The sequence below is a fragment of the Corticium candelabrum genome, chromosome 1 (genome assembly GCF_963422355.1).
Source record: "Corticium candelabrum chromosome 1, ooCorCand1.1, whole genome shotgun sequence".
Taxonomy (NCBI): domain Eukaryota; kingdom Metazoa; phylum Porifera; class Homoscleromorpha; order Homosclerophorida; family Plakinidae; genus Corticium; species Corticium candelabrum.
Genome location: NC_085085.1, coordinates 16,410,989 through 16,438,414, shown reverse-complemented (window position 1 = coordinate 16,438,414; position 27,426 = coordinate 16,410,989). Strand labels below are relative to the sequence as shown.

Here is a 27,426-nt window from a genome sequence, read left to right as displayed (position 1 = left end):
TCTGTGCCTGCAAATACTGCTCTGTGATTGGCCCGAACTGTGCAACAGTGTTGATGGCGGTCAAAGGATCAAATCTGCTTGAAAGAAACACAAATTTTTTAGCATTCCTTTCGGTTTCTCTATCTAGTCAACAAACGAATAGAGTTCGGGTAATTCTAAAGCGCTTTCTAAAGTTTCACAGCCCTAGATAACGTACAAAAAGAGATATCCGTGGAGGAGAAGAAGAAGAAAAATCAGAACAAAATTGGCGCATGGGCCTCCGAGGCTAGCAACTGTTTTCTAAGTTGTTAGATGATTATTGACCAAAACAAAAATAGGATATAGTACACAACATGCAAACACTTCATTTTGTTAATTTTGAGAAATTTTAGTCTACATTTACTATGTTTTCTAAGCGTGCAAAAAGACGACCACGCCCCCACAACGCTCCAAAACCTGGGCAATCCTACATACAGGGTACTACCGTACCCTGTAATAAATATATAAATATAATATATCTCGACCTCAATTGACATGACAAGAGAGAGGCTCGCTTCGCTCGCCAATTAAATTATAAAATAGAAAATAATTTTATGTAGAGAAATGTCATAATTTAGTTTATTGTTTGTAATTTTAAAAATTTATAGCAATACTATTGCAGTCTACCATTAACTTAATTAATTAAATAACATGCAATGTTGAATCGTACGATAAGTAATTTATAATGGTACAATTAATTATGACCACTGTATAGTCTTTCAAGTAAGTAACATTCGTCATACTCTAGATCATTGTCTACGTTGCGCTTGAGTCTAGACAGACACGATATCGTCTAGATACCTGCTAAAATATTGTCATCATCCCAAAACTGCGCAGGAGTCGTCGGTCGTGAGTACAATTCATCTCTATTGAAAACCAAGACAAGCTTGAATGGCTTGGATGTGTCGCTAGAGAAACCGAGAAAAAGGAGGCACATCCTGTGCTAGACTATACGGGAATTGGTTTACTAGGTTCGTTTGTATTCTCCAGGCGCGGCTATTGCTTATCTAGGTACGAAAGAGAACTAACTTATCTACAATAGACACTTGTCAGAATTGCCTACATCTTTTGAAGAGAAAGAGGCTAGTCGAAGTCACGGTAGCTCTATACGTACGGTATTACGTAATTACTAGGGGCGAATCATGGAATGGTGCGAATGGTGGCGTACGTGATTTGTGTTTGTGTAGTGAGATGTGGCCTCAGGTATGCATACGTCATTGCATGTATACTACTAGTAGCCATGCACGGGCTTCAGTTTCCAGCGTGCACATGTAGTATAGCGGTGTAGTGATTGATAATTCTACCGTATTTTCCAAATTTTATTTATCTAGAGAATCAAAATGCGTAACAAATTTTCACAACTCTAATTACGACCTGTTCGCTAATTTTTGGGAAATGAAATAACGAGCGACGTCATGCATCACACTTGAAGGCGTATCTAGTGAGTTATGTATACGTTGCTAATAAGGACAGCAAGAAGTGCTAGAGATTACTAGCAAGGCAACACAACGCTCTAGACAGGCATTTTAGCTATAGTCTGTACGTTCGTCATGCGTCTCTTCTTCAGCGTAATTTAGTAGCACACATGCAGAAACATCGGCTAGCTCAACTACTAAACTTTATAGGTAAGTCAATCAAGCCCATTTTACAGTTTCATCTACTAATTAGAGTGTTTACGAGTTCTTTGATGAATTTTCTGATGTTTCAGAGAAGATCTAAATTTAGGAACAATCAAAGGCTTCTTTGAAAATAGAACCTGGTTCACGGCCTTCGGCCGGCCATTCTATAGACAAGGCTCGTTAGCGTTCTTGTAAGTAATTGCATGAACATGAATTGGCACGCATTAATTGGGAGAGTGGTATGATGCGCATCTAGCCAACTATATTGTTGGATGAGGGCCCTAGAAATTTTGTCACGCAATCTAGGGCTCTGCCAAAAACTCGTAAACAGAAGTTTTGCGCGCACAACGCAATTTAATAAACATTCAATTCTTGCATTGCAATATTCATGTTTCTACTTTTGTCATTCTAATTTGAATTTTTTGGGTTATTAATGTTAAAACAAGCAATTATTTAAAATGCTTTCAAAATTATTAAAATTTAAAATGTAAATTTAAGACTGTACTTTAAATTTTGAATTTTTAAGTATTAATTTTTAATTTATTAATTTCTATATTTTGCGTTGCAAGATTTGATTTATAACGTTTCATTAATATTTTTGCTCGGATGTATTGCCAAACTCAATGCCAAACTCAAAATATACCGGCAGCTAGAAACATACTTACCAAAACTACCACAATTCTTAAGCAATCTGATAAGCTTTTTATATGGAAACAAATTAATAATAAGAACATTCAACAATATAAGTAATTAAAACACCATAAAAAAGGATTGCATATATCAGCTTGGCTATCACAATGTCACAACGTTAATTACTGGTAACATAGACAATTCAGTGTTACCAGAGTAGATGCAACACATACATATACTACAGATCAAACACAAAAGAATGCAAATGTTAGTAGTGACTATATTTCCTCTTGACAAGCATCATATTGTAGTGATATCGATGCAAAGACTTCCAACTTGGAACTTCTAGTCGACTGTCTTGGTTTTGCTCTAATCAAGCTGATGACAACAGGTCAAACTCAAACTGCTGTGTTCGCCATCTGTATGTTCCAATCTCTATAGGATCATCCAGAGTACGCTCAACGTATGTCACATGATCCTTGTTGTCCACCAGTATAACACTAGTTGTTCTTAGCAAGAATTTATGTAATGATGCTGATCAACCAATAACTTATGCAACAGTGACTGTACCTTGTGCCATAACCACCTGATGGTGTCTCAAACCCTCTAACAAATATCGAACTGGAACATTTTATGTATTCCTCCGGCCAGTCTAACAAAGGATAGTTACCACCAGGATGACGACTGCAATTCACAAAAGTAATACAATTTAGCAAGTCACAACTTACCAACAACAGATCAGACATCAAACTGAACGACAACAACCACTAAATTAGTCACCTTCTAAGCAAACAACTCACTTCATCTAAACAATGACCTGATGATAAGTAATTCCTCATGTCTCCACAAAGGAGCACAACATCAAATTGCTTATAGCACAAAAATAAGCTTCAACTTCACTTTAATTAATTGTTCTAAATTCTTAGTGTACAACTTGTTGTGCATTGCTAATCAGTTGAGTTCATTTTTCATAAGTCCAGACCTATGTACAGTATCCATGCATAATAAGCTGTAGCATATCAAAACTGCTCTACATCATTTTTCCAGAACACAGTCACATTTACAATGTACACTATTAGTAAATTTCACTTAATATCGTCTATGCCACATATGCTGTAGCCTTGGTACATCAGGCTGCTTTCTGCACATGATGGCTGAAGAATAGAATGAGACAAGAAAGCACATTGCAAAAACTGCTTTCTTCTCTCCTCCTACTCTCCACCCTCTCCGGCCATCCCATTACGTGCAGATCGAAAGCAGTCTGGTGTACTGAGGCTACATATGCTATGCCTCAATCTCCTTATTTTATAGCCAAAACTGTAAATCCACATCTGCTACTGCTTTATCAGCACTAAACTGGTACATCACTAGTGAATAGTAACTGTCAGACATACATTGCTCAACATCACTTTCCTGTTTACACGAGTACCATTTTTCAGTCCCAATGGTACTAGTATGCCATAGAGACAAGCAATCTTATAGTTAGTCATAAATAATCTCATAAATTTTATAAACAGATTTCCAAAAGCTAGCTAGCTATTTGAAATAAATTTAGTTCCTGTAAGCATCTTTATTTGGAAGGCAACATGAACTACACGTAGTAGCTCTCATAATATGTTTGCAATCAACCATCTATAAAAGTGTAATTTGGCATCAATTTAGAGCCATAAGTTCATTGTTGGATAAGACCAGTACCAATGAGTCAAACCCTATTGCTGCATTAATTATGCAACATCACAAATCAAGAATAAATGTTTTCTAGTTAGACATGTACAAATTAAGTCACAATTTGAAATATGAATTGTGAAGCAATATCAATTGCCTGACCAAGTATCATCAGACATCATCTTCAAGAGTTCTTCTATTAGTGCCTCTTTCAAGTCTTGGTATAACTGCAACACATCTATAAATCTCTGCTTGCCATGAACCACCTTTGCCCATGGATCATCAACTGTCTTATTACTAAGACCATAAATTCCTTTAAGTTTAGGTATAGCAAAGCATTTTTATGATTTCAAATTCAATATGCCAGGTACAACATGTTAACCAGGTGTCAGCTGTTGAATATCTCTGCCCTCCATGTTACTGAAATAAAAGACCTTGCCTGACCTGCAAATGACCATGCTATAGCATTGCCAACATTAATATAATTTATCTGACTTCAGTTCTATTGTAAGAATGTTATATCCATTGAAATGAGTTCTTGTTTCCGCCAAAGGCTTCAAATATTCTTCTGGTGGCAAATCACAATGTAGATAGTCGACAACCAAGAAACCTGTCAACAATTCATTCAAATTTATTTGTCGCACTTGACAGTCACCATAATCAAAAAGTCACTAAATCTAAATTTATAACATTGATATGCTAACAAATCATACAACTTCACAAAACCTAGTTATACTAAGTACTGTGCTACAGTATTTTATATATATGCAAGATAAATACACACATGGCAGATCTAGACTACAGTATATGCAACAGAAGTTCTGTCAAAAACCTAAGAAACTTCTATAAATTCAAATTACCTCTTCCCTGGGCTTTAGGATTCAAATCAGAAAACTTCTGACGATAATTAGTAAGAGTAGCAATTCGACCCGTCCTTGTAATGCCAAGCCAAGTGCCACCATTCTTTCCAGTCTCCATATCCATTCCTATTACAAGAAAATAATTAAGGCCTCACACTCCAAAGTGATTTCTTTCATTAATTCTCATGATACATCTCAAACCATCCTACCATGTTCAATCCCAAGTAGAGCGCAAACGTTTGACAACTAAACCTGCTTTCATTCACATGCACACACACACACACACACACACACACACACACACACACACACACACACACCTTGACCTTGATTCCACCATACCCATTATGGGTTTTGGCAACGCAGCGTAATAGCACTTCTCCAAGCACACACACACACACACACACACACACACACACACACACACACACACACACACACACACACACACACACACACAGTATACTTCTTATAAAATGTAACTGGCACTCATCCACTCCAGATAAAACATAAAATATAGCTAGTTTAGATTCATGTAGCAACCTCTCTACTAAGCAACCTACAAACATGCGTCTAAAACTGTCTTGCAGCAGTGATTCTCTCGTTACCTCCCTGTAGTAGAAGCTCAAGCACTCTATTTATAATGCATGTACTGTATTAACTTTTAATACTGGTATTCAATTATCATACTGTACTAAAAAAATTCCTACAAAACACCTGTACTAATCGCCTATCACATTCACGTTTAATTATATTCACACAGTTTTGGCACACATTGCATGTTGGTTAATTAATGGCTGAATTATTCTCCTGAAAAGCTGAATGTATGTATAGAAAAGATGGAAATGCCCAAACACGGGCAGTGAGATACATTTATACAAATATGGTTTATCACACTTCAGCAAATTTACTGCCAATCTCACAAAAACAACAAAACCTCTAATTAATTAAAAGAAAAGAAAACTTTAAGTAGAGAAATGTCAAAATAGAGTTTGATTGTTTGTAATTTTTAAAAACATCATTACAATACTGTTGCCGTCTACCTTCAATTAGTTATGTCTTCGTCGTGCTTGAGTAGACAACATTCCATGTACTGCACAGCACTGCACTGCACTGCACTGCACTGCAACTGCACTGCACTGCACTGCACTGCACTGCACTGCACTGCACTGCACTGCACTGCACTGCACTGCACTGCAACTGCAACTGCAACTGCAACTGCAACTGCAACTGAACTGTACTGTACTGTACTGTACTGTACTGCACTACTGTACTGTACTGTGCTGTGCTGTGCTGTGCTGTGCTGTGCTGTGCTGTGCTGTGCTGCGCTGCGCTGTACTGTACTGCGCTGTACTGTACTGTACTGCGCTGTACTGTACTGTACTGTACTGTACTGTACTGTACCATACCGTAACGTAACTGTACTGTACTGTACTGTACCGTACTGTACTGTACACTGGCAGATCTAGAGGGGTTTGCGGAGGTTCCATGGAACCCCCTAAAATTTTATGTGATGTCATCACGCGGTGATACCCACGTTCCAGCAGTCGGACAGTACGAGTGAGTCGTACGGTACTCCTACTCTTTTTGTAGCCTACTAGGCACGAACATCAAACACAATGCGCCAATTCAGCACACGGAAGAGCGTGCTGAACAGCTTCACATCGTCAGTTGACATCTTTGTTTGGCTGCCCTAGAAAGTCGTCACTTGAAAGAAGCTAGCCCTTTCAGACTTCAAGTTGCCAAGACATTCAAAAAACCTTGCAAAGGCTTCTTTCCGTAAAATCAAGGCATTTCAGGCTTGCAGCCAGGAAAAAAGGTGTGGCGGATACGACTCTGTGTGAGCTGCACCCCCACATCTTCCAGGACGTGAAGGCTGCAAGGGTTTGTTGAAATCAAACTGTGGCTTTTTGGCCCAGCTCGAACACCACCACTTTGTTACTTCCTTGCAATGATAATGTTTCAAAGTAGTTATTTTTCATCTCATGAAAATATATTTGATGGTCACAACATCACAATTTCATGAAACCATATACTTATTCAAATTGTCCAGTACTATAGATTCATTAATTAACGCATACTTCCGTTCTATGGTATAGGTGATTAAATAGCTAATTTATATCTGGAGGCGTGGTTGATCCTAACCTTTGTGACGTCACGGAACCCCCATCCGAAAATCCTAAATCTGCCCCTGCTGTACTGTACTGTACTGTACTGTACTGTACTGTACTGTACTGTACTGTACTGTACTGTACTGTACTGTACTGTACTGTACTGTACTGTACTGTACTGTATGTACTGTGCTGTGCTGTGCTGTACTGTACTGTAACTGTGCTGTGCTGTGCTGTAACTGTACTGTACTGTACTGTACTCTACTGTACTGTACTGTACTGTACTGTACTCTACTGTACTGTACTGTACTCTACTGTACTCTACTGTACTGTACTGTACTCTACTGTACTGTACTGTACTTTACTGTACTCTACTGTACTCTACTGTACTGTACTGTACTCTACTGTACTCTACTGTACTCTACTGTACTCTACTGTACTCTACTGTACTGTACTCTACTGTACTGTACTGTACTCTACTGTACTGTACTCTACTGTACTGTACTCTACTGTACTCTACTGTAAATGTACTGTACTGTACTGTATTGTATTGTATTGCACCTGCTAAAATATTGTCATCATCCCAAAACTGCGCAGGAGTTGTCGGTCGCGAATATAATTCATCTCTATTGAAAACTAAAACAAGTTTGTACGGTTGGGATGTGTCGCTAGAGAAACTGAGAAAGAGAAGACACATCCTGACACTGATTTATACGGGAATCTACTGATTAGAACCCAAACGCGTGTGCATTATCCGGGCTACTGAATGTAATGGAGAATAGTAGCAGAACACTTCTTGTCAGGCATTTGCCTACATCTCTTTCGTTTGAAGAGAAAGAGGACTTTTTAAGACATTTTGGAGCTGTTGAAGTCACGGTAATGGAAACCAGAGGACGAATGGTAGGCAAATTGTAGTTATGAATTGTTGGACGTGTAGCTAAATGTATGACTATGTATATGCATGGATATCAACAGAGGAACTGTGCGTTTGCAACCTTCGGTACCAATTCTACTGCTGAAAAGGTAAGCAGACTAGTTGTATGGACAGAAGTTATGCCAAACAAATGGAAGACAAAACGGGCAGTTTTCATTTCTTGATTTAATTAATTATTTTACTAGTTAGTAAAGTTAGAATAATGTCAGCTATGAGCCGTAATTATGGGACTTTGTAAACGTCTTGAGGACTTGGCGAGGAGCTGTACTCAAAACGTCAAGGGGCCCGGTGAACTTTCAGTGTTGTAGTGTGGCTAGAGTTCGATTGGTAGTCCTGACAGTTCTAGAGCTCTCAGACCAGTTCTAGCAGTTCTGTTTAGCAAGCAGGAATTGTTGGAACTGTCACGCCCTACCTAAATGCAAAAATTCCCCGGAGGCTGTCGAACTGAAATGGCAGGTACAGATGCTGAGGCCGTTGTGGACCTTCTTGTTGGTTCTAATGAACACTTGTGGCGACCATCGGCTTGGCAAACACCAGAAGAAACGAAATTTGGAACTGATTGCAGTGACCTTCTTAGCGAGCAGCTGCAAAAACTGAAAGCAAAAGCACTGCTGATGTGCGAACAAACTAGAACAAATGGAGTAGAAACTCCACTCTACTTCTATCGACGCTTACCATGACGTCGGAGTCTATTGCTCATGCTCAACTTGCTGACAGTTCTAAACGTTTGTTTGCTAGCAAGAGTTCCAACAGTTCTGCCAGTTCCAGTTCTAGAACTGGAACTATAGTATTTTGCATTCAATTATGCAAGTCAGGCAGTTGATTGTTCGAGGTTCTGTCATAGAAGTACCAAACTTATAGCAATAATTCTTTCAGTCTGATAGGTAAAGTCAAAACAGTGCACACTTCTTTCATGAAGTCTTTCTATGATGCTCACCCACATTTAATTAAGGTGGGAAAGTAATAATCAGTGAAATTAGAGCTCTTTGATTAGCTAAACACCCGCCAACAACACATTTATTGGTATATGGAACTGTTGCACTGTATCACGCAGCACGCACAAAACCGATGGACAGAGCATGGCGTTGTAAGCTTCCTGGATATGTAGATTTAGTTTGCTCACAACAGCTTAATTAAACCTCCGCAGAAACGTGGGATATCAAGATTGAATAGTGCCAAGCAAACGTACACTGTACAACACACACACACACTAATTTACGCTAAAGTCAAGATTAATTACACAATTATTGCGTCTAGACAGCTGATGAATGATGATATTTGAGCAGCTGTCCAACCGCAGACTATGTAAGTTATTTAATTTTTCATGTTATTGCACAGCCTTTAGCAACGGATAATTGATTGCCTGAATCGGATGATTGAACGCAGAGTTCAGATAACCGAATGCCGGATTTGGATAATTGAATGCAAAATGCTATAGTATTCGAATGCACCCTAAGTATTGTATTGTACTATTGCTTCAAATGTATGTATTGACAGCCACATAGACAATAGGCAGTTGCCTGCATGAGGGTGTGCAGACGCATGTACAACAGGCCAGCAGACACAGAAGAATTATGTAAAGATGGGCAGAGACTAGCAAGTGGACTAGAATAGGTGAATGGACTAACAATAGATAAATTAGTGTCAGTTACTTATGCGAGAAACTTGTCAGACGATCTTGATGTCGCATGACAAATACATGATTAGTAACTAAACTTGATTGTTTCTAGGCCATGTCAAGGCTTCATCAACTGAAAATTCTTGGTAGTCAGCTAGTTATAGAATTTGCCAATGCAGGTCACATAAAGCTTCAAACTCAAGAGCAAGCAAAACAGTAAATGCACGGGTTTTTAGACACTCGCTTTCCTATATGGATTAACTTGTTGTGTGTAGTGGTTGGAACTATAAGAATAAACATGATAAAGACAAGGTGTCTCTGCAAGCAGACAATGAGTCTTGTAATTCTCAGTGTACCTTACCACTGACTGATGCTCTTGCCCCACAACATGGGTATGACACATTTATGTGTGCCATTTTTACTATGATGGGAATGTTGCTTTTTGTTTTTAGGTTAACGTATCCACGGACAAGAAGTCTTCGTTATGCTTATCCACCACCAACCATTGACACTCTTGTTAACATATCCCATGCTCTTGCTTGTGTGACTGGTTTCTATGAGCAGGTACATGAATACACAGCTGAGATTAACATCTTACACTATGCATGTGGATGTTGATGTGTGATTAGGTACTACATCTCATGAACAAAATGAACCTTCCTCCTCCTTTTGGCCCAGCAACACTTCTGCCACCTAACTTGGTATGTTATTGTATGTGTACTGATTTACAGAGACTTTGTTGCGCAGCACAAGGAAGCAATGTATTTTCTTTAAAAAAGTTTGGTTCATGAACCTTCATCGGTTGAATGAGTACAAGATGTACCGTAACAAGATACCTAACATTTGTATATATAATTAAGAATTCTTCATTATAACGTACATGTAACTAATCTGGATGACATACATTGCCACCAGTGTTTTATGTACATTATATTATATAGACGCTGTATGTAATTATAAGTGTGTGTCAGGTCAGGTGCTGTCTCGCTTATGAAAATCGGTACAACCTGTGGCATGGGTTGGGCTGTCGGTGACTAGCTAAACCAATAACCCCACTAGATTCTTCTGGTGTAGAGGGTGAGTCTGAGTATTTTTGCAGAACGAAATAAAATATCTGTTACAAGGTCTGAGGGACTATTCCCAGATGGTGACTTGTGGCATCACCCTACTCTCGCGTAGCCAGACCCCTTTCTGCCTCGTCATAAACTTTCAGGCGAAAATGGCTCTGGTGAACAGCCTTTGATGTCACTGTGTGCCGCGTAGCCAGAAACAGCTATCTAAAGACCAGATTTGGTTTCTTAAACACTTTACTAAAGACCAGACTGGTATGCACGCAGTGCAATCCTATCTCATTAGCTTCTATTAATTTTGTTACGTAGAGAACAACTCAAAGACTACAGCTAGAGTTGTTGCTGTTTGTGAAATCTGCATGTCTAAGCAGCAATTAAACACGGCCACGAGAACGTTGCCGTTAACAGGCTTCGATTTCATGCAGCCATGATCAACGTTGTACGTCTAGCATTGTGCGCTCATGTCACAACAGAGACTGAATGCGAACGTACTGAATGGATGCGAACATACTCGATGCTGTTTGACGTCTAAAGTGATCTGGAAGGGCTTAGAGCTGACATCATCGAAACACAAGATGAGTCGTCTTTCTGTGTTTGGGTAATCATCTCATGTGTTTTGTGCATTGCTTTACATCGAGTACGTTTGCAATACGTTCGCATTCAGTCTCTATTGTGACACAAGCGCACAATGCTACGTACGACGTCGATCATGACAGATTGCCTAGGAGATGGAAGCCTGTCGGCGTCAACGTTCCCGCAGCCACGTTTAATTGCTGCTGTAGACATGCAGATTTCACAAACAGCAACAACTCTAGCTGTAGTCTTTGAGTTGTTATAGGATTGCACTGTGTGCATACCAGTCTGGTCTTTAGTGAAGCGCTTAAGAAACCAAATCCGGTCTTTAGATAGTCGATTTCTGGCTATGCGGCACACAGCAACATCAAAGGCTGTTCACCAGACCCATTTTTGCTGTGACACAGCTGAAAGGGGTCTGTCTACGCGAGACTAGCATCACCCATGGGCAGAGATTTCATCTGATCAGCCACTGCAGTATGACACTGATGCCAGCATGTCTTGGCCTGTCCTCACCTACTGGACAGCATTAGTGTTGTACCAAGAGAGTGATACTAGCCAATTGCAAGAGCTAGCTTCACTTCATGATTTTGCAAACAGTTTTATGGTGAATGACAATGGCAAAAGTTTCCCATAACAGCTCAGATGTCTCCCTGATTAACAGATGGCAAACTCAAGCAAAAAAAAACGACCAATAATGTATGGAGAAAGCTTATCAAGCCATGCCAACGCCATGAACAGTCCAAGTCCCGACAACTGACTGCATGATGATGATGATGATGGGATGATGGGATGATGGGATGATGGGATGATGTAATTATAAGTACCATATAAGGTGACATTGCTGAGATCACGGTTGTGTTGTAAGGTTTTACTGGAGATGCTTCGTGTTTATTCATGGTTTTATTGCCATAACAGCAATGGCTTTTAGTACATACAAAAGCACAGCTGTGTGTGTGTGTGTGTGTGTGTGTGTGTGTGTGTGTGTGTGTGTGTGTGTGTGTGCACGCATGTTGGCTGCTGTTTCATCAGTCTTCTTACTATCATATTTTCTGTCCTTACTTATGATCTTACACCAACAAAGTTTAGTACATGACGTGTTGTAGGCAAACAGTGAACCTTCACTACAGCTCTCTCCTCCGGTTTCTCCCGCAAGAAAATACGATGTAGAGAGTGATGAGTCAGAGATGGAGACTGATGAAGAATTTAAGTCTCAGCCTGTACCCTCAATGTCTGTCTCATGTTTTAATCAGTTTGTACTGGCTTGTATATAGTAGTTATCTTATACAGAGTGATCCCAAATACAAAACATCGTAAGCGAAGACCTGTACCTGCTGTTTTCACACTTACAGACAAACAGCCTCCTCAAATCAAACGAAGGAAGTTGTCTGTTGGCACTGATAAGGTTTTCGAACGCCCCACAGAGGTTATTGCTTTGTGTTGTGATGTGTAGATCATTAATGCTACTGGTACATTCCGTCTAATTACAGACAAGAAAGGCTAGTCTGCATCTGCTGATTGGTGCTACTCTTGAATATGCACAAAAACTAGATCAGAACCCAGAACAAACACCAGATGAAATAGCAGGCACTGTGGGGTTTGGTAAAATAGTCCCACCACCATGCATCAGTAAAGAACAGACAGCGGATGAAGACAAGCACTTTGGTGGTGGAGTTGTGACTGAAATAGAACTTAAAGAAAATCGCTTATCTGAAAATGGTTGTCATTTGATCGCATGTCAGATGGAAATACATTATTTGTGAGACTTGTGTATGATAATAGAATTAAAGATGCATTCGGCATTCAAAAATTATTCACCTGGACAGCCAGCTAGTCGTCTCTATGTTAAAAATCTCTCCAGGAAAACAACTGAAAGAGTATGCCTGTCCACGTCAATTAGTGTATGTCAAAGTATGAATTCACTGATCATGTTTGTTTGGTCTTTAGGATCTGAGTCGTGTATTTGGACGGTACATCAACCAGCACTCTGATGAAGACATGCTTTGGTGAGTGTAGCATGATACTTGGTACTTGGTTTTCTAGTCCATTGACGATGAGGTGGGCAGCCATGGAAAACTATTTCTTATAACCAAACACAATGGGACAGATTGAACAAGGGTCTAGATGTGCATAGAGTTCTGTCACGTCAATTACAGTATCTTCAGAAAATTTTAACAACCACAGTAAAGTGTGGTAAAGTGTTACTTCACATTGACAACAAACACCATGCTCTGTACTTCACCAGGTGACATGACTTTTGAGACTAAGTCTGAACATGTTTCTGGTTAAGACGTTTTACCACCTGAATTCATGCTGCTAGATGCTAGCCTTGCAATCTTTTGTGTATTGCATGCTTAATTTCTGCACTTTGGTCTAAAAACATGTAATCAAGACACTCCCAACTGTTGCTTACCCAAGACATACGGTTAAAGAAGAATGTTGTGCAGAGAAGAAAATCGTGCTGTTTGTGTGGAAAGTTTCAAAGCGCACAATTAATTCTGCATGATGACTTGCATGCTTTGCAGCAGCAGCAGGGGTATTGTGGATGTCTGCAATGACTATAGCTACAACTAATGCAGTTACCTAATACAAGCTCATCACCGGTCACTGGCAACTAAAACTGTTTCCTGGCCATCAAACTGCATGATTTACTTTTGCATGAGAAGGAAAATTGGTCATTTTCTTCAAAGCCGCTCAACATTCTTCTTTTGCCATAGTCATCATGGGGCTAAGGAAACATGCATTATGTTTATAAAAACAACAAACAGTATTGTTGTTGTCTCTTTTTTATCCCAAAAACAAGCGAGGAGTTCTAAACACTGCAAGATTTACACTGATGTCACTATTATAAACTCGAAGAACTACTGTTGTTACATGTACTTTTGCTGGACATTTGGTCTAAGAACAAATCAACCAAATAGGTCGTGTTTATGATGCCTACCAGGATACCAAACTGTAGATGTAATTTGCTGTGGCAAGGCTACTAATGTTTAAATAACCGTCTTGTGATTTAGGTTCAATATTCAAGTGATGACTGAAGGGCGGATGAAAGGTCAAGCATTTGTTGGTCTTCCAAGTGAAGCCGTAGCCACAAGAGCATTAACTGAAACAAATGGATTTATGATTCATGGTCGCCCCATGTGTGTGGTATCTATCCTCTTCCTTGTTAGTCTTGATTAATTAATTGATTATAATTAATTATTAATTAATGAGCATACATTTATTTACTGCATGCATGCATGTACAGCTATTATAACTGGCACGTCATCACTATAACTATAGTCGTTATCGACTTGACTTACAGCTAAAGCAATTTGCCCGAAGTGCCAAAGCAAAGCAGAAGGACAGTCAAAGTGCAAAAGGACAACGGTCAGACTAACCTCTCAGTTAACGGATTTATCAGTAACTTGGCCAGTCTAACGTCTATGGACATTATATGTACAGTAGAGAAAATTGTATCAATTGTTTGATTTATTTTGATATCTAAAGACACTATATATGCACAGTAGTTGGATTAGCATGCCTTTAGGGCCTGTTTCCTTATGCTCTTCCAAGATGCTTCCTTTGAGTAAGAATATTTGAGAATTGCATAAATGCTCAAAGCCAAAAATGATTTGGCAGCAATAACACTTGGTTCTGTAGCACCTACACAAACATCAAAATCTACCATAACACTCACCCTTATTTATGGTGTACCTACATGGACTTTGTATTGGATAACACAGTGGCAGCTGAGCTGAATCCCCCCCCCCAACTTGACAATCAACAACTGCAAAGCAATTTTGGGGAAAATATTTGAATTTTTGTACTCCAATATGACAGTGTTCAGACCTATAAATGTGTATAAGAGCTTTCTGTTGCCTAAGAGGAGTGTAAGGTAATAGAGTTCAACATCAGAAAGTGCTCCCCAACAGGAAGTGCTACTGAAAGCTCAGCATAGTTCATGTACTCCAATGTCCTTTCATGCCCCTCCCCCACCTTGCAAGTCACTCCACCCCCTGTAACAGTACTTCTGTAGTATGATGTTGATGTCGACAATTAAACATGTCACCATTGTTGCTGATTGTGTTTCTAACAATAAAGCAGCTATATGGTAAGATACAAACACACAAGTTGTCTGCTTGATTGGAAAGCTACATTTTAGTGACTAGCTTCTCACATACATTACAAGAGACATCAAGATGATGTGCTGCACTTTACAGAGAGTAGTTGCAAAGGTGTGTGACATACATTAGTAGACTACACCATGCATTTTCAGATCACTTAGTTCATAGTCCGCTCTCAAAGGTCCTGTGCAATAGATATAACTTGCAAAAAGTTAATTAATGCATCGAATTTGACTTAACACTAACAAATTTGATTTCATGAAATGGCAGAGAACCATTTATTAGACAAATGCAAATTTGAATACTGAATACAATTTGTCGTGTGCATGGTGTAGACTATCTGAAAACATACATACCTCTGAGCAATGATTGAACCACGGTGCCACAAAACAGCTCCTCTCTGTCACCGTGTATTGCAATCTTTAGATACACCAAATAATGTATTGAAGCATATCTCAAGTAACTTAACTGTTTCTTTACTGTCAAATACTTCTATACACTAGAACAAATGATAACTTTATTACAACTATGATTCTTATTAAGTTTACTAATTGTTGGCATCCTCATCCTGTGAAAACTACAGTGAGAGTGACGACAAATGCCCACACAGCCTTAGTTTGCAAACTGTCCTCAATGGTGGTCACACACGCTATTTTCTGTGTCAGTTATTGTGAATTGCGGTCAGACAATTGATCATGTTTCTACTGAATATATGCTCTAGGTCTATGTCACTAGGGGAGTGGTTTCTATTTCAGAATGAGAGGGGAGTGGAACCTACAACAGGAAGTCAATTCCAAAAACATTTTACAGGCAAGCCTATTTGAGAACCAATCATTCTAAATTTGTGCCAATTGCATTACACTTTACCTTCAGGCGTGTTTCTGAAGAAATAGAAGCCACACCCATCCAGTAAACTTGTGGGAGTAGACATATTTGCTTGAAACAGAGTCACGAGATTTCCCAAGTGTTTTCAGCTGTTTCAGCAAAAGCCCGACAGGTTACAGGAGTGCACATTTGTATGATAATTAGCAAAGGATGGATCGAGCACAGCATGAAGGGAGGCCTCTTTGGACCCCTACACACGACACCTTAATGACAAGTGCACGCAGAAGTGGTAGACAACATGCGGATGACCAAATTCTAACCTCTTCTCCAGCCGAAAGTCAAATGTGGATTGCAGCTTATTCCATTCTTCTGCTTTCAGTCGGTGTGAGCTTGCAAGTCAGTCGATTCATCAAACTGCAACAAGAAGAGCATCCTGAACAAGATACCTTGGATGAGTTTGTATACTCTGATGGTTTCAGCCTCATATCTATGCTACTGAGTATTGTGTGGATTGTTGTCGTTATTGCTTATTCCATTTATGAAAATAGAAAGCAACAAACTCAAGGTAGTGATCAGCCTGTCCATCATGTTGGAAATTACCTGATTTATGGCCTCTGCTTTTTTGCCATGGGTGGTGAATTCCTTGCTCTCTTCCATGCCATGGCATTGTTTACGTATACATGTTCATCACCAGTATCTAAAGCATATGCTGTTATCAAAATCATCTTCATTGCCTTACAAGTTGTTCTCATTGCATGGTGTCGTAAACAAAGTGTTTTCTCCAAGCATCTCATCAATGGTATTTTTCTGTATCACACAGTTACAACCAACGTTGTTCTCTACCTTACAACGTTTTTGGAAAGCAAAATAGGCTTTCCAAGAAGAGAATCTAGTAATTTGACTGTCGTTTCAAAATATCTTGGCCCTTCATCTCATGTTAACTGCACTTTAACCAATGACAACTACCATGACTTATTTCACGATGCAAGTCTCTATCTCTATCCATTTTGTTTAGAGTTTACTTTGACGTCATCAGCAATGTTGGCAGAATATTGGATAGCAGCCAAACACTATAGAGAAAGTAACAACCTCATACTTGCATTCCCAACAGTACAAAGCAATATTTCCACTTCAAATAGAGAAACTGGTAATGGAAGAAAGCTGAACCTGGCTATACCAACTATCATTGGACTGACGGTTTTTGGACTATTTGTTCTCATGATCATCCTCCTACATTATCTGTCACGAGACAATAATCCAGGTAATGTCTTCCAAGTATTCAACATCAGTGTTTCTGCCATTGCAAAAATTGTTTGCCTGACTGGTCTCATTCTGCTTAAATCGAATGATGCAGTGAACTCAAATGTTAGTCTGGACGAAGTTCTATTAATCACCACAATATTTGGAACATTTGGAATAAGTCTATGCCTCATTTATTCTGCTATATCTGGCTTAGTAAAAGATGGTGATAATGACCTAAACTCTTATGCTGTACTGATGTTGACTGCGTCACTAAGTTGGATACTACAGGCATTTCTTCAGTCCAACTTCATTGTAAAGGCTCTCAATCGGAAACCAAGAGAGGTGAAGTTCTGTTGTGGCATCTTTAACATTGCCTATTTGGCTTTGATTCTAGCATATGTTAATTTTGGGATGTGGCTGCTAGATACAATTGACTTAGAAGGTCATGATAACAGTGTGTATAGTAATTACACCCTGCTAAGGCTCAATATACTGGAAGACAATTTCTTTGGAAAATCAACATGGACATGGGTAATGCTGGTTCTCTACCCACTTGCTATCTTCTTTAGGATCCACTCTGTATCAACACTGTATCGAGTGTATAAACTGCACAAGTATGTGCCTACTGACACTGACCAAAAATGATCCCAGCAACAGTTACAGCTGTTTTATTAGTTATGCAGATAACTTAGCAGCCTGTTGTAGTTAGTAAGCTATACACTAAATCCTTGGAAAGACTGCAGTAAATGCTAGGAAGTAAAAAATTTGATGTGCTTACTGAATAACTCAAAGGTTTGTGATGTCATACAATAGTCTATCTACACCATCTACTTACACATGTACATGCATGGTACGACAACTGGCAACAACTCAATTTACTTTCTATGCTTAAACAATTGAAGGATTGAAACTGTAGCTCTTAATCAGTGGACTCTTGTTGGTTACCATAAACTAAAGAGGACCAAAACTTGAATATAAAAAAATTCTAAATATAATTTACAACAATTTTAGTTAGCCTTTTATAGCCTATAAGCAAATTTAAGGCTAAACATTACTCATAAATTCATGCAGTAACACACAATGCAGTTTACAAAAGTTGATCAAAATCCAGGTTTCATTCTACCTTTACATGTGCTCTTCGTGGTTTCTCCACAATGCTGTGCAATAAAGGTTTGCAGCTACACAGTAAGTGACCTTACCAATTTAACGCAGTCAAATTAATTACGGTATTGGTGTTTTCATTTCATAGACAACTTGGAAATATCAATATATTTACAGGGTCGCTCAACTGCACCATTCAATATTCAATTAAATACATCTACTTTTGTCGAGTGACAGTTTGTTTTCAAGTACTTTCAGCTAGTTGTATGTTGCCTATGCCATCTGTATCCTCAACAGCCCTCTCTTTCCTCTTGAAGAGCTGCTTCAATGCAGAACGTGTTGATAGCAACAATGGAAGACTGACAGGAACAAACAGTGGAACATAGATAGCAAACCTACAAATAACAGCGCACATTAAACTATGCACCACATAGCCAATCACGTTAGGCACAGATGGCCTAGTATCAAGGCTAATACTACTAGTGTACAAACTTGGCCAACCAATGCCATGTAAAACATAGAGCTACACATTCTGTGAAAGTGAATTAGTTGATCGGAATGACAGGGCTCTCTCTAATTACAACTTAATAATTAAGTTGTGGTGCTGTTTAGTGCATTGAATTCAACTTAAGAGACTAATATTTACCAGTAATTCTACCACTTGAGCAGAACGCTAAGTATACATTTTACTGTCAACGTTTCAGTATCCTAGAGTACAGCAGTGGCACGAACCTCTTCTAAGCACTTACCTGAGTCTGATGGGAAGTATCTATAAACAAAATGAATAGAGTTCGGCAAGCAGTTAACATACAGATCCATTCACAACTCCCTCATCGTGATCCCTCAGTCTGACTGCTAAATGTGCAATACAATCTATAAAATGTTCCGAGTTGGTCCAAATCTCTCATTTGTGCAACATTGCCTTTCCCAAGCCAAATTGCCTACAGAATCTACCTTCTTGTTATGACTTTCAACTCAGGGGAGCAGCACATAATATGAGTAAATTACTTCGACATTATTTGAAGTATTATCAGTAATATTAATATTTTATGTTAATATATACATCTTACTTTTGGTCTTCTGGGAAGTACAGCAAAGTCAGCATTGAAGGATCAAAGAAAGCGGCCTCTATGCAGACAAAAAACTCAGTGTTACATAAGCAAGCATACCAATGTCAGTCTACCTCACACTTACCTGATGATTCAATGGCTTGCTTAGACAAAAGAAATGCATCCATGAGTCGACCTGATTTCAAATGATTCTGGCACTGCAACCACATTCACACTTACACACGTGCATGCACACACACACAACAACAACAATAACAATAACAACAAACAAACAGACAGACAAATAAAACACATGCACACACCGCTTGACTACATACACAAAGTATCAAAATATCAATTCAACTAACTAACGGGTTGGCCTAATATCCAATACCTCAGCAACAGACTCTATAGCCTTGACAATCTGCAACCCATAAATTAGTTCAACATACCATTTTCAAGTTTACATAATTACTTTTATGACCTGAGCCTGGATATGGTCAGAGATGACCATGTTTGTTACTTCTTCTAATAGCTGAATCAGCGAAGTTAATGTTGTTGTCGTCATAGCAATGTTTTCCATACAACGATGAAGCAAAAGACCATCCAATTCCTGACAGATTACATTGAAGCAATCTGGTAACATAACATATTGTCTGTGCAAATTATGTCATACCCAATCAGAAATGCCTGATGATGGTGGATTAGACATCAGTATTTCCGGAAAAGGTGATCTCTATCAGCAAAGCAAAAGTTACAACTCTTGTCACATGCTGCAGCACTCATTACAGCAGTATATGCACAGGTTGTCTGTCCGATTTAAAAGTTAATACAGGTAATTGCAATAAGCCATTGTTTGAATCCACCCACTCATCTAACTGTTGGTCCATCCATGAATCAACCCTATCTGTTTCTGTTAGTGTCAATTAAATGTACCAACCAGATCTGGTACGCCAAGAAGTTGCCGAAGCTGTGATACAAACACAGGCATGATTTTCTCCATTTCAATTACACAATCACCACTTTCGTTGACATTGTGAATTATTATCCCGCCCCAACGAGGACTAAGAAATGCATTTGAAGTCACTCTATGCCCTAGAGCAAACACAACACACTAACATGCACATTACAATATTCACAATTTATCACTTCCTACCCATATCATCCACTATATGTAGAGGACTCTGATGTTGAGTTGGTACATAGACTAAAAAGTCTAAGGTCGGGTTACTTGACACATATGTTCCTGTACCACAAACAACCTCAAAAAACAACTAAGTGTAGAAACGTCCACTACAAGTTTAGTACCAAGTCTAGACTCCACGGGATTGATTATGTGTGGTAGATCATGTTGTGTCAAGTAGTACAGGTTCTCTTTGCTGTCTAGTTTGGGATTTACACCAAGGCTCACATAACGAAGAATCTATAAAGTGAAACTACACAACAATGTTCTAACATACATTTCAATTTACATAAATTCTCTCTCAAGCCAATGGCAACACATCTGATAGCATAATGTACAGTATTTCCTTAAACAAATGCCAGTGTTCATTCATTGACAACGTAAAACCCTCCAACATTCTTAGAGTGGCATACAATCATTGGCAGTCCATTATTCAATTGAGTACTTTTTTCTCAGACAGTAATATTCAAAAGGCCACATTGTGCAAATAATAGTTGTCCAATGTAGGTACAACAGTTTAACTATCAGAATAATCAACACTAATGCTGAATACTTCAAGTACCCACGAAAGTTCTCCTAAAACTTTCATGTTTTAAAAAACTTTTGTAGTAATTAAATCTACTCAATTAAGTTGACTTTGTAGACCTTAATTACATAAAAACGTTCAGTTATGCCATCAACTTTTCCTGTCACACACACACAATTCCTCTTTCTCTTTACATTTTTCATTATACAAAAATAATATGCCGCACAGTTGCCTGCACTACCTAAACAAAATGCAAGTATTATCTATTAAAAGACAGCAGCAATTGCAATTCCTTGGTACAGTAGAAACATTGTAAAGATTACTCAAGAAGCACAGTACTATAAGGCTGCTCAAAGCAGTGGCTTGAAGAGCAAAAAGTTTTGAAGATGTTTCTAACAAATAGCTACTGCATCTTACAGACAATTTTTTGTTCTAACGCAAGTGCTTGACCTGTTTGAACATGGAACACAAACACACAACATTACTCTGACAACAACCACATATTTCTGTCAAGTCATGGTGTACATGGGATTACTACCAGCGTGCAACCTCCCACAAGATAATGGCATGTCATTATAACCAAAGTCTGATAACTAACTCCCACCATAAAACAAAATACAGCAAATATGAGTAGTATGGGTACATGTCAACACCTGTAAGAGCAATGACTGAACAGAAATTTAGTTAGTCAAATAACTGTTTGTCCAACCTGGCCTATTAAACATAAATCCACTCTCCAAATTATATTTCCAAGATTGCAAGTATGATCAAAATTAACACAGTAGACAGTAGTGTCAGAACAACACAAACCTGAGAAGCAACGGTAAAATTTCCTATGACAGCCAATCTATCCAGTAACAAATGCAAGTGTTCTGCACACAAACCAAGTAGAAATGAAAGCTAATGACACAAAACTTCTGTAATCTGAATAGCATAGTACCTGAAGTGGCAGTTCTGATATCCCAACTCACTCGAAATCTACTTGGGTCAGGATTCAACAACGAGAATGATATCTCATAACCTACAAACACAAACACAAACTCACAACAGCCAGTTTTCAAGTACGAAACAAACTTAAGTTAAACTTCTAGTTACCTACCAGGTTTTGATCGCACAGCAGTAGCTGCTTCAACCTGAAGTTTCTATAAATACAAGCAAAGTTGATGTATAAGCTAACACTCAAAGCTTTGCACACAAGTTTCTCTATAGACATGCAAACCAAAAGTGAATTACCTACTAATACAAAATAACAAAACACAACCAAGAAACATTCAATCATTATCAAACTTCATTGACAAATATATCTCACAATGTTTGGGTTCACTGGATATTATTATTGACAGTCTGTTATTCCATTAAAAAAGTACACTCATCTAAATAATGATCACTGCCGGTTATAGTCTTCTAGCTAGCACTTCAATCTTGTGTCTTCTCAATATCTCTCAACAACTTTCCAACAAAAAACATAATTTAGCAGCAAGTACAGACATCATGTTTAACCCTGTCTCCAATTGTGTCTAGTGTCTGTAAATTCACTCCTACTACACCCTAAAGCTGCTGTTAAAATTTGACAATCTGAACTGCTAATATGATATCACCATAAACATAACACAAACATACTTTAGAATGATTTCATCACGTCAGTGAAGATATACATAACACAATGAATGTTGCCTTTTGTAAACCATAATCAACTGTTTACTCATGCAGCTGGAAAATTGACCACCTAAATAAGTTTTAAATCATCACCACATTCACTTGTAGTAACTTTCATAAAACCAACTCTTTTGCACTTGACAAAGAACAGACATTGGAAACAAATCAATAAAATAATACATACCGAAATACAGAATACTTCTTTAATACTGAGCTGTACTACATTGTAACACTAGTGACTACAGCTTAACTTAATGTGACCAAAAATAATACAACTCATAAAATAAACATTCTTGTATCATACCACATCTCTTTTCTGGTTATCTGTGGCAGCAAAATATGCAGTAGTCACTGCATCTGTATTCACTATAATTTTTTTCAAAACTACTGCCACTTGAGGTAGAACATCAGGTACTGCATCAAGTACTGCAACAACCAGCAAATAACTAAATTTAGCAATAGCAATGACAGTAGTAGTTCAAACTTACATAACTCGGTTATGATAAAAATGCAACGATGCTGGCCCACATAAACAGACTGGTGGATGCCAGGCTGAAGGTGAACATTCTTGGAAATTTGGTAAACCAAGTAGCTGCCTGGTTGAATTTTCACAGTTTTACACAAAACATCATCCAACTCTGATAACAAATAAGAAACAATTGTTTATGTGCGTGTAATGCATTATCCAAGTAAACAGTCTACCAATATACTAGCAAATAAAACCTGAAATAGATGCAGTCCATGTTTGGAAAAGCTGTAGCTCATTCACGCTGATTGACCTGACTGAGACACTATAACTGCCATGTGGCTTAGCTCTCACAGACGAATCTAGAGTAAAAAGACATGACATTAGTGTTAATGTGCTGTACCAGGACATAGCCTACTGTTTCTTTTCAACCCAAGGCACACATGCACTAAAGTTATAGTAATACCAATGTAGACAGCCAGACCAACAGCCTGACCAAGGGATGGCTGGACAATTGGAATGCAGTGCATGCAATCATTGTTATCGCTGGTGTTAATTAGTATGCTGCTCCAAAGTGTTAGTCAATGTGTCTAGGCTCCTTCTCACACTCTCCATGTTAATTAGCAGTGCGCTGTACACCTGGCAGTCTAGCAGCGCATTGTACTGTACACCTGGCAGTCTACTTGCACATGTCTCTTCTCTAGTGTGAAGTAGCTGTTCCATGTTGCCCAAGCTAGCAGTCTAGGGTTTAGCGCTTTAGTGCTTCTTCACATAATTAGTAATTAACAGTACAGAAAATGTGATCTGAGTAGCAATCATTTGATTTAGCAATACCAAGGTACCAAGGTATATTAACAAATCTACTTGGCCTACACCAGTGATGTGTCAACAACAATCAGCGTATCAACAACAACACCTAAGGCTTTGTTTGTATCCTTACACTCAAGCCAGTATCTTCACCATTCCTGCCGTTCTCCAAATATCTCTTCGACGATCCAAAGAGACATCCAGGAAATGGCAGGGGCAATAAAGAGACTTACTCAAGTCTACTGTATCTTCTGTACACATTAAGTCCAACAAATTTTGCCTATAATTTGTAGTCATATCCAGGTTGATAGTGATTAAGACAACGTCCACTTCTGGGATTTCACTAATCATTCTGAAGACTGCTCCAAATCTGCAATATATATCTCATATGTCTTTATGTTCTATGTCTGTCTTCAAAATATGTTCACAATAATCTTGGTGTAGTTAAAAACTGCACAGCAAAGCAAATCAGTTATTTGGAAAGTGAAGAATAAGACTGTATGCATATCAGAGCCATTTCAGATGGATGAAGCTCAGGCCAAACAGATGCTTTGCGTACATACCTATTGGATACATATTAATTAAGTTGTAAAATAGAATCATTGAAGTTAATATAATTGGTGTAACAGGTTATCAAGGTAGCAGCTCTTTCCTGTTCTATAAGGACGCCTGACCTAAACTCTGCTCAGTACTCACTGAATACACTGTAGGTGTATAGCACATCCCCATCATGCATGCATCACAGTTTCATCGGATATGACTTTTGGTTCCATTTGCAACAGACATGAATTGATGTACAATTTGTTATGCAAATCCTGTTAAATAATGCCTGTATAGTACCCTCCTACATGAACTCATGAGTAGGTCCATGCCTGGTATTTGGCAAATCCAGCATTATACAAGCAAATTCGATGCTTTCATTGACTTTATACATAGGTACAGTCACCCTACCTCTATAACGATAACCTCTATAGCGATATTACCTTATTACGATAAAAGCTGCTGAAACCAAAATTTCCTGATACCGTAAAATACAAAACTTTATCTCTCTATAACAATATTTTTATAACGATATTACCCCTATTTCGATTTCTGCCGCTGAAACGAAACGCGTCTGTAGTAGTTGTATAATGATATTCATTGATATTAATGTGCTAAAAGTGCACACAGTACTGCAAGGCACTTAAAAATGCAAGCTGCGCGTGTGCATTATAACAAACATGGAGTCAAGTGCTGCTGCGGAGGATGCGGAAGACACAGTAGACAACATTGACCCTCCCGTAATCACTCTTCGAGATGCCCGTTGCCATATTCGAGCCATTTCCACTTTCCTATCTCAGAACTTAACTATACTAAAGAACAAGGAACTTCTGCAGGCAACTGATGAAATCAAGTCTTCATTAGACAGAATGGTTACTTCTGTTCATTACCAACAAGCAACCTTGGACCAGTGGATCAATGACTAGTGTACTGTGATTAATTAGGCTAAACAGTTGGAACATTTAAATGTCACTAAGTATAGTTTAAAGTAAGAACTTGTGCACAGACAGTGGTTCAGATTGCATTATCTCTATAACAATATTACCCTTATAAGGATATGTTAGAGTGAAACGGAGATATCGTTATAGGGGTAGGGTGACTGTACTTACATAACATTACATAACATTACATAAGTAATGTTTAATTAATAGTGAAATTGAAAGAAACCAGTAGTGCATTTAAAACTTAATGCTTAGTCAATGGTTCCCAGAGTATTGATTGATGACATGTCATGATGTCAATTTGTGCTTCTTACATGTCATACACCGCAGACAAAAAGAACAGACACACCAGCAAGCATGTACACAAATAGACAAAGACACAGAAAAAACAGCACACAGACAACACAAACAAGCACACAGACAACACAAACAAGCACACAGACAACACAAACAAGCACACCTATAACCATGTGAATGAGCAAAAAACAATAACATAACTGCAGACTGTTTGGTCTATAACAATCACTGCATGATCACTAATACATGGTCTTAGCTTATAGTGCATACACAGTCTAATGAAGCAGTACCTGAAGTCTTGCTGACAGTCAATAAATCCAATAACTTTCCGATAATTGTCGCACTAGATCTCATCTCGGCTTTAGAAATGATAAGAGTTATGTTCACTTCATAATGAGGCTATTCCAAAAGAAAATACAACAAAACGACACGTAAATGACATCTGCAGCAGCAACTAGACACCAAGGTAACTGGTGAAGGTTGTTCAATACACAACCACATAGTTACACAAACTTGCCAGTAGTGCTTCAAAAATCTAGTATGGCTTTACAATCCTTCAACCTCATTACCAATTGCATTTATTTACTTCCAAGACGGGAAGTTGCTGAATCAGGTTAGATACCGGATTACTTCCCTTAGACACAATATAATCTACCAATTTTTTCATTATTTGGAATTAGCAAACTTTCCATCAGGAAAATTCTTAGTTTCTTGATCTAAATCAAAGATTCGTGTTTGAGACACGAACAATCAAGCGATTATTCCAAGTTAAACTACAGTACCATTAAACAAGGAAGGCGTTTATTCAAGGGCAGCGTTTATTTGTTAAAGGCTCTGTCTGTGCTTCAGGACTGTTACGCTATACGTAGGTTTGACACCTTTTCAAGAGAACAACACTTACTTTACTGGTACGCATTTCACAATTTGAGATGTCGTGTGGTGATCCGAGTGGTGGTAAAGAAATGTTTGCCTCATGTATGCCTCAAAAGAAGTCTACCATTTTTCTTTAAAAATACAAGCAATACATGAAATGCGGCGTTTATTTGAGGGCGCCGTTTTAATCAAAGAAATATGGTAATTTACTGCCATCAGTGCACCTTCAAAAATGTGAAATCTATCACAATAAAAACCTTTTATAAATGGCCTACTAGAGGCAAGCAGTCACACTGCAAGTTACACATACTATATGCCTAATTAAACATGGTAAACTTTTTTTGATAAAGAATTAAACATGACCTGGTGGATGCATGACATGGTGTAGTCGAATTACCTGTAACACTGCTGACATAGTGTAGTCAAATTACCTGCAGCAAAATTAAATAGAGAGTTGTTGTGTGTACAGTCCCTTCTGCTACATGGTTCATTAGTCTTCCAGATGAAGAGACTCTACATGTACCTTTAGTAAATCTTAGCTACAACTCATGTGTTCAAAAAGAACAGACTTCAAAACCTAGGCTACGTTGTGTTCTTCGGGTCTTTTTGACATGTCTTACTAACAAACTTACATTTTTCACATAAATTAAATGAAAATATAAAGATGCGTTGACTAACTGTCGGACAGATTCTTACTGAACACAAGATAGAGAATG

General features: G+C 38.4%; 4 protein-coding genes across 5 annotated transcripts; 2 read left to right on the top strand and 2 right to left on the bottom strand.

Annotated features, from left to right (window-relative positions):
- Positions 1 to 2,355: 2,355 nt before the first annotated feature.
- LOC134181194 (transport and Golgi organization protein 2 homolog) lies at positions 2,356 to 7,606 on the bottom strand. The gene is made up of 7 exons (XM_062648426.1): positions 7,465 to 7,606; positions 4,793 to 4,918; positions 4,428 to 4,542; positions 4,315 to 4,376; positions 4,095 to 4,245; positions 2,838 to 2,951; positions 2,356 to 2,776 (listed from the first exon to the last, which is right to left on the bottom strand). Exons 1-7 carry the CDS (start codon positions 7,598 to 7,600, stop codon positions 2,641 to 2,643), a joined length of 840 nt encoding a protein of 279 aa, XP_062504410.1. The 5' UTR covers positions 7,601 to 7,606; the 3' UTR covers positions 2,356 to 2,640.
- A 66-nt stretch (positions 7,607 to 7,672) lies between these two features.
- On the top strand, positions 7,673 to 14,595 carry LOC134185541 (RNA-binding region-containing protein 3-like). 2 transcript variants are annotated; one of them, XM_062653361.1, is made up of 13 exons: positions 7,673 to 7,803; positions 7,879 to 7,926; positions 9,568 to 9,671; positions 9,731 to 9,847; positions 9,908 to 10,019; positions 10,085 to 10,156; positions 12,205 to 12,329; positions 12,389 to 12,524; positions 12,589 to 12,817; positions 12,881 to 12,975; positions 13,046 to 13,104; positions 14,113 to 14,245; positions 14,409 to 14,595. In XM_062653361.1, exons 1-13 carry the CDS (start codon positions 7,675 to 7,677, stop codon positions 14,475 to 14,477), a joined length of 1,428 nt encoding a protein of 475 aa, XP_062509345.1. In that variant the 5' UTR covers positions 7,673 to 7,674; the 3' UTR covers positions 14,478 to 14,595. The 2 variants fall into 2 exon arrangements, with proteins under 2 accessions (XP_062509345.1, XP_062509339.1); XM_062653355.1 differs by having other exon boundaries at positions 14,403 to 14,595.
- Positions 14,596 to 16,082: 1,487 nt separating this feature from the next.
- LOC134190021 (proton channel OtopLc-like) lies at positions 16,083 to 18,041 on the top strand. Its single transcript, XM_062658436.1, has one exon. The coding sequence runs from the start codon at positions 16,240 to 16,242 to the stop codon at positions 17,914 to 17,916; it is 1,677 nt and encodes a 558-aa protein (XP_062514420.1). The 5' UTR covers positions 16,083 to 16,239; the 3' UTR covers positions 17,917 to 18,041.
- Positions 18,042 to 18,399: 358 nt separating this feature from the next.
- Positions 18,400 to 23,729, bottom strand: LOC134187234 (GPI transamidase component PIG-S-like). Its single transcript, XM_062655352.1, has 15 exons — positions 23,510 to 23,729; positions 23,275 to 23,424; positions 23,091 to 23,212; positions 22,230 to 22,272; positions 22,071 to 22,151; positions 21,941 to 22,002; positions 20,730 to 20,844; positions 20,578 to 20,667; positions 20,362 to 20,516; positions 20,098 to 20,157; positions 19,906 to 20,034; positions 19,816 to 19,845; positions 19,567 to 19,639; positions 19,443 to 19,500; positions 18,400 to 18,767 (listed from the first exon to the last, which is right to left on the bottom strand). Exons 1-15 carry the CDS (start codon positions 23,661 to 23,663, stop codon positions 18,617 to 18,619), a joined length of 1,473 nt encoding a protein of 490 aa, XP_062511336.1. The 5' UTR covers positions 23,664 to 23,729; the 3' UTR covers positions 18,400 to 18,616.
- Positions 23,730 to 27,426: the final 3,697 nt, after the last annotated feature.